Consider the following 12,859-nt stretch of genomic DNA (forward strand, 5'->3'; position numbering starts at 1 on the left):
TATTTACTGAGAATGCAATAATGCGCACATGTCCTAATTATGCTGTTGCATATTTAGGTGCCATACCTAATTATGTGACCTAATAATTATATATATATATATATATATATATATATATATATAAGGAAAAGAAGTTTATACCTAAGGGCTCGTTTTTCCGTGTTTTTAACACAAAATAATGAGATCTAACAGACAGTAATGCCAAGGAATGTACAGGGGAAGTTATTAGAACCACCGGAATGTAAATAAGAAGAAAGAAAAGTCGATGAAAAAATAACCAGCCGTGAGCAGCTCACGGCTGGTTATTCTCAAGTTTAGGAAGAAAAAACTGGCTTCATAGCTTTATACCTGATGTGTTGACTGTTTATGCACTGAAGCTTGATCGAAATGCCACAGGCTCCTGTGGATGTCAAAGATGCACATTTAAGAACCCCAGGTAGTCTAAATTTCTGTAGCCCTCCGTTGCAATGTGCTTCATAATCAGATTGCCCTTTTGGCTCATTAAAACCCTGATATTGGGCATTATCATTCTCATTGCGTCCAATGGCAGGTGTAAGCTGGACATCAGGACGCGTGCCCTGACGGTCATGTTCGAGGTGGTCAAGACGTACGGCTCATCGTTCCGGCCACACTGGTGGCAGGACCTGTTCCAGATCATCTTCCGCATCTTCGACAACATGAAGCTGCCCGAGCGGCACAATGAGGTGACATCACGAGGGTGTATTGTGGCAGTGCCGACCTTGCACACCTGTGTGTTACGACAATCTGATTGTTGTTCCTTAGAGCAAGAGGTGCAGCACAGTGTTTATGCTGTGCTTTCATGGAGTGTTGTTAATTTATTAATTTAAGGCCAACATTAACAAAATGTTGCTTTTGCTGATGGGATAGACAGGTGGGCTAATTGCTACTGCTTAGATAAAACTTAGAGCACAGTATGAAAGATACAGGGCAAGGAAGGGTGCAAATATGCAGTCAGATGGTCAGTAAGCTCTTGTGGTGTGTGTATACCTTTGTTTGTCCTGCGCCTCTTTTCACGCCTAAGGTTTTATTTCAATTCGCTTTGGCTAAATTCATCACGAGTAAGTAGTAATGTGCAGTAGAAACCGTCTTATGCATTCCTCACTCATAGGTTTTGTTGCGTACAGCATGTCTGGCATCCAGTCCCAACAAAAAATCTGCAGACAAGTATGTAATAGAATCCCCTTTTCACACGTCATTCACACAACGTTTCTGCATGTTACACTGTCAATTGTCCCTGTGCTGGATGTGTTGATGAGGTACATCAGCGACTTTTGTTATGTAGATTGCCACGAGGCCATCCAAATTCTCGAAACGGGACTGGTTCCGGTAGAGGCACAAAAGGAGCACCAAACATCCATTTGGGACTTTTTTAATGAAGCTACAGATGAATAAGTTTTTCAAAGTTAGACCTACACACAGTGCATCTGTTTTATTGTTTAGCTTCATTTCTTCCCAACTTTAACCGCATGTCTGCTTTGTATGTTTCCCGGCCACTCTGTATTCTTTTTACGGTCCCGTGAAAACCATAGGAGAGGGCTATGCAAGTGAAGCGATCTTGAGGAGTGCGTGGGCTTCCTTATGCGGAAGCGCCAGATTTGCAGTGGGCGCACTTCTTTGTGTGCAGAAGGCGGAATGGATGACCACCACTTGCAACCACGCTCTGTACGCTATTGTGGACGTGTTCACCCAGTACTACGATGTCCTGGGCAACCTCCTGCTCGACGAGTTGTTTGTCCAACTCCACTGGTGTGTTCAGCAAGGTGAGGATAAGAGAACACTCAATAGCAATAACTGAATCAATTTGAACTGGTGATGTACATTCAATCGAAGCTCTCTTTAAGTACACTTAGTGCTGCCAGACTATTGCCATCCATTGAGAACTGAAGAATCAATGCTTGTGGCAGTACGGCGAAAAGTATCTGATGTATCCAGAAATGGTAATTTTTGAGACCAGGCTGAATACCTATTGAATAGTGTAGGAACCAAGTCAAATCATACGTTCAATCCTTATTGAATAGTTTTTCTATAAGGAGCACCCGGAAAACTCCTTCAGCATTTGTCACATCCTGTTGAACACGAATATATATAATCTGAAGAGGATCACAAAAAAAGTTTGTGACATAGGTAATTCAAAGAACGAGATATTTTATGTATCAGAAATGTTTCATAGCGCTTTTACAACTGTTCGATATGGTGAATTCTTTATTTTTGGGGTTCGTTATATGTGGTTTCAACTGTAACATTGGTTCAGCCGAATAGCCAAGTGACGTTTCTCATACAATGAGTTGGGCATTACATTTGCGTCCTATAAATGCAGCCGAATCTTGCCCACAACCTGCAAAGCTGAGTTGGCATCCTACTCATGCTTCTTTAATATTCTTTCCATTGCAGACAACAAGCAGCTTGCACGGTCGGGCACCAACTGCCTGGAAAACCTGGTGATCTCAAACGGAACCAAGTTCAACACGGAGACATGGGACAAAACGTGTCAGTGCATGCTGGACATTTTCCGCACCACCCTGCCAGCAACGTGAGTTTGTGAAGCAGCACAGCAGACACACTGAGTCTCGCATAAGAGAGATAGCTGAAGCCTTTGCTATTCGCAAAAATGCATGGTAACGCGTGTTAGTGCATCGTGGATTGCATTACTTGATTGCGAGCTGAGATATTTAGAAAAGACTAAATGATGCTACAAGTGTAGTCTTTTGTCACGTGCATAGGTTGCACGCACATGTTTTTTTCTTCTTTCTTTTTTGCTTTTCTGTTTCACTTGAATAAAGCAACCAGTTATAAGTTATCAGCCAGTGCTCGGGTTGCTTAGTCTTCCTTTGTGATTCATATCTGTGCTGTTCCAATATCAAAATAAGCAACATACTTACAGGGTACCGCAGAGCTTAGCATTGTATTATATATTTATTGAAATGTAAAGAATGCGTTCATGCACATAGAATACAATGCTGTAGTTTTACATGATGTTTTTGCAAGAGCATGTTACAGTTTTTCACATGAGAATCAATTAAATATTTGGAGATTTTACTGTTAAGTATGGAGCATCTACAGTGATGAGGATACTATAACACTGTATACTTAAGAAGTTTTACGTATGCTGTGGAACACTGTTCTTAAACTGCTTCCTTTTCTGCAGCTTTAGTTTCGTGTGAGTGGCCAAATAAGCATGTGGATTTATTGTACCTTGAATCTACAACTGTGGTTTGTGAAACACGTACTCATGCTTGACACATAGGAAGGACTTTTGTATAGCCCCTTAAGGCACAGCATCAGTCAAGAAAGGGATGATCCACTGTGCCCATGACGAAGCCCACCGACGACCTCTTCTTTATTCTGAATACAGTTCCTCCGATCCCAATAATGATGGCAGCGCGCGTTCTCATCTACACAATATTCAACATCCTTCGCGCCCCCACAGTGACACCAGATGATGAAGAACACGCAACACACACCATGGTTCTAAGTGCACACAAATTGTTTGACAGTATTCCTTGGAGTTCCAAATCATGCCTTGTAGAGCCCTCCGGCTCTCCTCTTGCACCTCATCTTCCATTGATGCTTCAGACGCTTGTGCCATGTCCGTGATTTTGAACGAGTCGACCTCGATGGACTTGCATTGACGATAATCAGTTTTCCTTTACAAGAACATCTATTGTGCAGTCTCCTTCGCGAGGTTCTTAATTTTCTAGTCTTGAATGCGTTCAGCTTAGAAACATCATGCATCTGCGTCCGCTTGGCTCTTTGCCGCTTCCTTGGTCGCTGTGATACTGTATTAGTATTTCGGATTTTCGCTGGGGTTTTTTTGAACGCAGTGCATGGACATGTCCCAGAAAGGTTGCCACTGCGTTGGGCTTCCGTTGAAATGAAGCATCTCAACCTAAGGGAGACTAGAGCCAACAAGCTCGTGTCTCATCTGATCTCCTAGGTCACTGCTTCCTGCAGTGGTGGTGCCTCCATTCTAGATGTTGGTTGCAGCAGTGTCGGGGATCCTGGACGTTGATGCGTTAAAACCTCAGCAAGCTCACTTGGAATCCATTAAAGAACGATTTTCACTGAGAGAGACTGTAAATCGACATTTTCCTCCACGCCCCGCCTTGGTGGTCTAGTGGCTAAGGTACTCGGCTGCTGACCCGCAGGTCGCGGGATCAAATCCCGGCTGCGGCGGCTGCATTTCCGATGGAGGCGGAAATGTTGTAGGCCCGTGTGCTCAGATTTGGGTGCATGTTAAAGAACCCCAGGTGGTCGAAATTTCTGGAGCCCTCCACTACGGCGTCTCTCATAATCATATGGTGGTTTTGGGACGTTAAACCCCAGAAATCAATCAATCAATCATCGACATTTTCCTCCACCTTTTCGTTTGTAATTCTCACTCATGAGAAGAGCGGAGGACAGGCTTTAGTCTCCTGGTCTTCCTTGTATGTCTTCTCGCTTGATGAATAGACAGTGATTTGCTTTCATGAGGCGGTGAGAATGATGACAGTGGTGCTCGCCCTCGTCTACACAATATTCAACAGCGTCCACATATGTGGACACAAACTTGCTCGTTCCAGTTTCTCGAACCATTGAGAAAGGAAAGGCAAGATATATTGCACATGAGATCGATTGAAACCTCTACATAGTCGACGCGTTTTGATTCAACCCCTATGTGCTGCATAAATCTGCAGCTGATTATTCTTAGAAAAGCACTGAGATGTTCGCTGGCTCACTTAATGTGCCGCGTTCCAGGACAAACTTTATATGTAATATTACAATTTTTATTACTTAAAATTTGCACAGCCATAATCAAACTGCGCATGCATTTTGGGCCTAAGATTTCCATTTTTATGTGTGAAACTCAAACATGACTGACTGCAGAATAATTAAATATTTAAATACACACAAATGAAGAATAATTAGCAAAGCCTTTTTTTTTATGTAATATCGAGCATCTTAGAATGTTGTTGTGTAATATTTAGACATTTACGGACAGCTCATCATAATTCACACTTGAAGGGGCTAGACAAGTTTAGGGTGCGCAAAGCTGCATTCTTCATTTGTTCTTATGTCTTTTCTCCAGCCTGCTCACGTGGAAGCCCAACAAAGATGGCGGTGCGAGCCAAGAAGCAGCAAGCACTCAGGACGATACAGACACAAGATCAAGTGAGTTTCCTGTTCATTTTTTTTTTTGCCCAGAAATGGGTCTTCTGGTGCTAGTCCTTCGATATTAACTGTGTGTGATAACCACGTCACCATCAGTAATTTCATAACCGTGTGCTATTGTTCTGTATTTCACCATTTGCTTTCCCTACTAGGCCAGGTTAGCCGTTGGCAATATTTATGATTTTGTGCTTTTTTTGTTTTGTTTTTTTTTACGCTTGAATGGTGTGCAGCGAATCCTGCTTTTATCGGTCATCTGTCGTGGACGCAGTACGTGTCTTAAAATTGCTTCTGGCAACGCGTGCTCCAGACCCGCATGCTCGAAACCTCCAAAAAGCTGCTTCAAACCTGCGCCAAAACGACCTAAGCCAGTAGCATCACTGTGTACAGTTTTTGGCAACAAGGTGTTCGTTGTAAAGGCTCCATTCTGTATTACTCGCAGTATAGCTCAGTATAGCTCAAACACTGCTCATCTTTGTGAAATACATTTGCACATGGCAAGGCATGAACATTGACATTAGCGTAGCATGTAATAATGTTTTGTGGTGCATAAGCTAGAGTTGCATGAGATTACACATTACAAAAGGTGAGCATAAACACAATCCTACAGATTGCCTTTACTTGCATGGTATTTAGTTAACTTCATATAGATTAGTATCTGTGTCAGATATACACAAATATTTTATTTAAGGGGAGATGCGAGTCGAAAAATCGCGTTTTTAACGAAATTTCTCGTATTTCTGATTTTTATTGCATTGTAATCTTCAAACCTTCTTTTTTCATCTGTGAAAATTTCAAAACTAAATTCGAACCGCAAAATGCAAAAAAATGTGTATGAAGGCATTGCGGTGGCTCAAAATTTCGTGAATTTGCGCCAATATTGGCCATCTTTGACTGCGCGCTGCTCCCCGTCGCAGTGCCGCCCGCCATCGCGATCGGTTGGAAAAGTTGCGTCCGGCCTTCTTCTTACAGCTCCGACGACCGCTAGTTTCGTACGTGGGCAAAAAAAATAAAAAACGAGGCCTTTTTATCACGTGGTTTGAGCAGTTTAAAATGCGCGGCACCCTAAGCCGCATCGCCATTGGCTACCGAGTCATTGTCAGCTGTGTTGGTGGCGGCCATCGGCATTTGGTCCGTCCGCTTTTCTGCACATCTACGCATATTTTCGCGATGACAAGCCCGAAAAAGTGCAACGTGAGACCGCAGAAGTTTCGAACGAAGCACAAGTTCAAAAGAAGGCAACGTAAAGCGCCCCGAACGACGGCAACGAACGAGAACGCGCCTACGTGTGCTAGGCCTGACGGCGGCATCGATGAGTGCGCGAGCGACAGTGGCTGCGATGAAGGGATTGACGCTGCGCTTTCTTTCATCAGTGCTTCGGAAAAGAAGCTCGGCTTCTTCGAAAAAGACGAAAGACAGCGCGATGAGGTTTGTGCAACGACAGTTTTGTGCGACACCCTCTTGCTGACGGCACTTGTGGCAGGTGCGGCATGCCCTGCTTGCGGTATTCAAAAACTTGCCGTTCGGGAGCCGGCAGAAAGGCGCAAGGGACTTTCGTCGCTCCTCGAACTCCATTGCGAAAACAGCGAATGCTCAGCGACTGTTCTTTCGTGCTCCTATACGTCACTGCGTGTTACGGCGGACGGCAGCAGCCGAGTGAGCCAACGGTACGACAGTGGGAGCTCCCGAGATAGTTTCGCTGTAAATGTGAAGGCGGTGGTGACTGCATGCGCTGTCGGCATTGGGCATGAGCAATTGTCGAGATTTTGCTCCAATATTGGACTCCCAAAGCCAATGCACCACCGAGGATTTTTTTCGATAGCAAAGAAGGTGCACACCGCTGCCATGGCAGCTGTGAGTGAAAACTTGCGCCGATCCAGAGAGTTGACAAAAGAAGTAGCAGGCGAAACTGATGTGGCTGTTATGTTCAACGGCACTTGGCAGAAGAGGGGCCACAAAAGCCACAACGGGATTGGCGCAGTTATCTCCTTAGATACTGGCCTCTGCTAAGACTTCGAGGTCATATCAAATTACTGCCTGACATGCAGTAGGCACAAGGATATGGGCCCAGACGAGGAAGTGTGGCAGGCATTCCATGGCCCAGTTTGTGAAAAAAATGCAGACTGCTCTTTCCATGCCATGGAAATGGAGGCTGCAATGCGCATTTGGCAGAGAACATTGACTTATGACACCCCACTGCATTTATGGTGACAGCAAAGGATATAGTGCAGTTGCAGAGTCAAAAGTCTATGGTGCTGTCAATATAGAAAAAGAACACTGCACTAATCATGTGGCCAAGAGACTTGGCACCGCGCTACGAAAGCTGCATGTGCCATTACCACGAGGGCAGAAAATGAAAGAGCCAGTCATTCAGAAGCTCCAAACATACTATCAGATTGCCATAACAAGCAACAGGGGGAGTGTACGGGATATGTACACTGCAGTATGGGCTTCGTACTTCCACTCATGCTCTACTGACAATGCTGGCAGCCACAAGTTTTGCGCTGCAGGAACAGAGTCGTGGTGCAAACATCAACGCGCTGAAGCACTTGGTGAACCTGCGCCACGCCACACACCTCTCCTGACAAAAGCACAGGGATTGGCTGTTTTGCCCATTTATAAGCGGCTAACGGATGAGAAGCTCCTTGCTCGATGCATCAAAGGGAAAACCCAGAACGCATCGGAATCCCTGAACAGCAAAATTTGGCTACTTTGCCCCAAGACTAAGTTTGTCTCCCGAACGGTTGTCGAGACTGCCGCAGCTATGGCAATAGCTGGGTCATGCTCAACAAGGGTCATGCTACTTTCGAGCACATCCTGGAAGAGCTCAACATACTGCCATCTAGAGATCTAATACATACAGTGATTCCCCCGATGCGAGGCGCATCAAGAGAATTTCCGAGCGTCTGACAGCAGAAGCAAGGGCCCACCGTCGTCATGGAGTGAAAAGGGCACGGCTAGAAGAGAGAGCTCGCAAGGACCATGAGGGCACAACCTATGCTGCAGGACAGTTCTAGTAACTTGCAGTGCTTTTCAAAGTTCTGTTGAACATTATGGCCAAAGATTATGCATTTCTAACAACTCTGTGATAAAAAAAAAAGGTTTCAAACTTTCAAATGCATTTTTCTCCTTTTGCAGTTTTGTGTGATTTGTGCTTCTTATACACGCTAGTTCGTATACTCAGAATTGTCATACCTCTATGAAATTTTGCACATAGCATGATGAAGGCCCATGGTGTGCAAGTATCTATTGAGATTGTCAGTGCTGCTTGATTATGTTTTTCAAAAATTACATAACATTGAAAGCCCTTGGCAACTAGAACCATAGTAAATTTTTCTATTTTATTATTGTATTTCACCTTTTTACACACAAAATTTATATAGTTTTTTGCACTCTACAGTTCCAATGTCAGCTATATCTGCATGCTTTATCTCAAATTTTTATAGGTCAGAATTGTTGCATAACAATGACCATAATTTTGCAGTATCTGACCTGCAGAAAGTAAACCAATCAATCTACATGAAAATAAATGACATATTTGAAAAGAGGCGAAAAAACTTTATCAGCATGCCAATTTGTGTTAAATTCAGACTCTTATTAAAGAAAATCGTTTTTCAAGTAGCATCTCCCCTTAAAATAAAGCAGCAAAGTTGCGTTAGCTGCTTGCATACATAGTTTTTAAAGAAGGTTGTCCTAAACCTTGAATGAATTGGCTTGTGTGACCAGTGAAATTTAGGTTCGAAGCAAATTCAAACTGAATAGAAATTTTGGTTCAATAACTTTATACCGAATTCAAATAGTAAATGTCACATATTTTAAAGTAACATGGACATATTCGTCACGACTCAACTAACGTGCGGGATTTTTTTTCAAGGGAAGTGGAAAGAACTATGAATAGTAGCAAGATGTGACTTTCGTTAGAATGCAAGTGATAACCTGCAAGATATGTTACGTTAAAATTTACTATACTTAGATCATATGAACTAGTATAAGAAGCTTTTAAACTTTAAATAACAATGAATCAATGTGAAGGTAAAGTGTTAATATAGCCTTCAGTGAGGCTTCGTGGCAGTGCAGATTTTTTTGGATAGGTGTTTTCATAACTTTGCACAACTTCATTGCAATTAAACCGTCTTTACAAAAAGTTACATGCGAATTGGTATGTATCTGGATAGATGCTTTTGCGGCTTATTACCTCTTCCCTGCAGTGAAACCACTTTTGCAGGGGGTTACATGCGTCCTATTATTTGAAATGCTCCGAAATTTTCAACTATTTAAATTGGAATTGAAGTGAATTAAAATACAGTAATATTTGTTCTAATATGTGAGGCAATTGAATATTCGCACAAGCCTATGAACGAGCTTTGCAACCTTGTGAAGTTCTACCTGGTTCTACGAGTGCTCTTTCGACAGATTCTGCAATTAACCAAAAAACAAAAACTTGATGCCTGCATGTGCAGAGGACGAGGTGCTCTTCAACTCTCTAAAGATCAAGTGTGTCGTTCAACTGGAGCTCATTCAGACAATCGACAACATCGTCTTCTTCCCGGCCACAAGTCGGAAGGAAGATGCAGAAAACCTCGCTGCTGCCCAGGTAACTAGACTCGCTTGCGTGACACCATTTTCTGTGCGTTACAACTGCTGGTAGAGAAAAACAACCGCTGGTAGAAAAAAAAAAGAGTCAAAAGCACTGTTTGTATTTGTTGAAAGCTGCATTTTACATAGGCCAAAAAAATGTTTTGGTTGAGCTATCGCAGTAGCAACGATAGCACACTTTTAATTCTAGAGCTCAATAGTGTATCATCACATCATAGCGTGCTTCAGGTGTGCATGATACACCTACCAAAGTGCATGAGACCTTCAGAATACTCCATTCCAAAGGCCACCCACTGTAACACTCTCAATAGTCCTGGAATAAAAAGAAAATCCTTGGTTATGCAGCCAATTCTATCACTGAATGTTAAGGATGTGTGAATGTTTGAAATTTTGAATATTTTCTAATAGTGTTTGTTATTCAGTTTGATTCGTACTGGAAATTTTAATATTGAAACAACGAACTTACCAAAAACAAATACAGTCAATGTCAGACTGAAAGTGATGCCATCAGATTTCTAATATGCTTCACCTCAACACATTCTCGTACTGCCGCAACGCTTTCTCTCAGGCTCTGCTACGGTCAAATTTTTCAATTCGTATTGTCTGATTAAAAGTGGCCCCTTCAGATTTTCAAATGCTTCAGCTCATCACTGCCTTGTTGCGACAAAGCTGCCTTTTAGGCTACACTTCGGTCGCAAATGTATTGACTCTTGAGAAAATGCTGGCTCCAACATGGAGATGATAGATGTGACAGAGGTGTAAGCTTAATGCTGTTTTGGACCTGAAATTGGGCAGGAAGTCCGAAAATCAATCGCCGAAAATTTTTAGCACCCAAAGTTTCAAAGGTTTTTGTATGTTGACGTCTGCGAAGCATATTTGAAACCCGTAACTCGAAGAGAGTACAACCTTGTTTGCTGCATCTGTTAGGCTTGCACAAAAGTGGAAAGAAAAGGAGAAACTGGGAAAATAGCACCTTTGCCTTTCACATGTAATGTGTTCTTGCCAGCACTTTGGTCGCACCAAATCATGCACTAATACAATTTGGCCTCGGCATTGCCTCATTCTTGATAAGACAACTTTGAACTGCCACCCCGCCAGGACTTCATCAATCTAGCGAAAAGAAACACTTTCATGTGGCCATATCTCATAAGAATATGCTTAGGGATCCTCTCCAACCTTTTTCCCCGCAATTTCGCTTCGAACTATTAGAAAAATATTCAAGAAATATTTGAAAAAATTTTCATTCGATTTGCACTCACACTTCAATATTCGAATATGCTTTGGACTAAGAATTTTGCTATTCGCACTGCTCTACTAAATAACAGTGAGTACATATGTTCATTGCAAGGGAACAGCTACATTGATTCTGTGCAAGATAAGGTTTTGTGGTGCATGAACAGATGTGTCATGAGATCACTAATCACGTAAAGTGTTAGGAACATAATCTACGATGCATTAAGTGCACCACCAAAACTTCATCAGGTTCCACTTCTAGCCATAGCTATCATGTGTCGATGGGGCTGAAATGCAAAGGCACTCATGTACTTCGATTTAGGTGCATGCTTAAAAACTCCATGAGGCCTAATTATGGTAAGGTAGAGAACGGGTAAGTTGGAACATATAAAGCATAAAAAAACTTACAGGTAGAAAAAAAAATGGCATGATATGCCGTCAAGGGTAACTTGAAGGGTCAAGGGTAACTTGAAGTTCCATGCTGCAGTGCGCCTAGAAATTTCATTGTAATTTTGGCACGCAATGGTCTAGAACTAATTTAGTTGACCTTCGCAGGCAGAAGTGGCACCGTCGCAGCAGCAGCAACAACCGACAGCACCAGGTGGCATGGCTCATCTGGCCGAGCGGTTCACCCGCTCGCTGTCGCTCGACCAGCAGCAACAGCAGGAGGAGCAAGGCATGTACAGCTTCCTGACGTCGGCTCAACTGCTCCAGCTGGTGGACTGCCTGCTCGAATCACACCGATTCGCCAAGGCCTTCAACTCCGACAGTGAGCAGCGCAATCTCCTGTGGCGTGCCGGCTTCCGCGGCAACGTCAAGCCCAACCTGCTCACTCAGGCATGTCGGAGCAACTACCTTTTTATTTTTTACTAAACTGTGGAGCTGTTTAACGTCGCAGTAAATCCTGGTGATTGTCATGCACGCTTTCTGGTTCAGCTGCGAGAGCAAAGCCTGGCAAGACGGGGCGAATGCATTAGGCTAGTTGGTCAGAAAGAAGTCTGGTGTAGCGAGTTGAGCCCGGTAGGAAAAGGGTAGCTACCTGGAGAGGATAAAGCTGGGTAGAAAGGAGGAGAGCCAAGGCAGGAGTGAACCATCTCGGAAAAGGTGAGAATTGTTTGCCTTGCAAACAATTCTCACAATTCTGGAGGAGTGTTTGGCAATGGCCAAGCTAAATCTGATGCCACTAGCACCGCTGTTGAGTCAGTTTTCACAATGTTGAACCTGTGCGTAATTTTTCTGTGCATTGTTTGGGCTGTTTGTTTTTGTTTTTTTATGGCGGGGCATGTTACAGAACCCCAGGTGGTTGAAACTTTGGGAGTCCTCTACTACAGCATTCCTCATAATCGTGCTGTGGTTTTAGGGTGCAAAGCTCCCAACAATTGTCTTCCATTCAAGACCTAAGAGAATGTTATCTATAATTCATTCTTATGTTGCTGGCACAGTTAAAAAGGTTACAGAATGGTTAGGAAACATTGCGGGATTGTTAGATTGGATTACGGAATGGAATGGAAACTTGTTCCACTCGGCTAAGGCCAGATGAAAAAAATTCTTGAACATGGGTGGCTGCTGGAGCCAGCATTTCGACAAGCAGACTCCTCACCTTCAAGGCTGCGAGATGACAAATCCGCTTGTCCAGTGATACCCAATGTTCACGAATTTCTCAACTTTTACTTAACTCATTTGAAAAGAAACTGTTAGCACTGGGTGTTTTTATTGACTATTTCAAAGCGTTCGATAGAATCAACCACGAAGTACTCTATGCAAAATTGCGTCATTATGGTTTTCGGGGAACCCCACTTGGCTTTCTGAAATCTTAATTATCACAAAGAAAGCAATCTGTAGTTATAAATGACAGCCAATCCTC

At 43.1% G+C, this 12,859-nt stretch overlaps 1 protein-coding gene across 2 annotated transcripts in view; it reads left to right on the forward strand.

Annotated features, from left to right (window-relative positions):
- Positions 1–12,859, forward strand: part of Sec71 (ADP ribosylation factor guanine nucleotide exchange factor Sec71) — a 66,902-nt gene that overhangs the window by 50,759 nt on the left and 3,284 nt on the right. Inside the window, exons 21-26 of one of the 2 annotated variants that reach the window (XM_037415253.2) lie at positions 551–704; positions 1,646–1,781; positions 2,413–2,551; positions 5,087–5,169; positions 9,627–9,760; positions 11,551–11,832. In XM_037415253.2, the coding sequence (XP_037271150.1) occupies positions 551–704; positions 1,646–1,781; positions 2,413–2,551; positions 5,087–5,169; positions 9,627–9,760; positions 11,551–11,832 (928 nt within the window). The remainder of the gene's footprint in view (positions 1–550; positions 705–1,645; positions 1,782–2,412; positions 2,552–5,086; positions 5,170–9,626; positions 9,761–11,550; positions 11,833–12,859) is intronic. The other variant, XM_037415254.2, reaches the window with a different exon arrangement.

This window comes from Rhipicephalus microplus, chromosome 9 (assembly GCF_043290135.1).
Source record: "Rhipicephalus microplus isolate Deutch F79 chromosome 9, USDA_Rmic, whole genome shotgun sequence".
Lineage (NCBI taxonomy): Eukaryota > Metazoa > Arthropoda > Arachnida > Ixodida > Ixodidae > Rhipicephalus > Rhipicephalus microplus.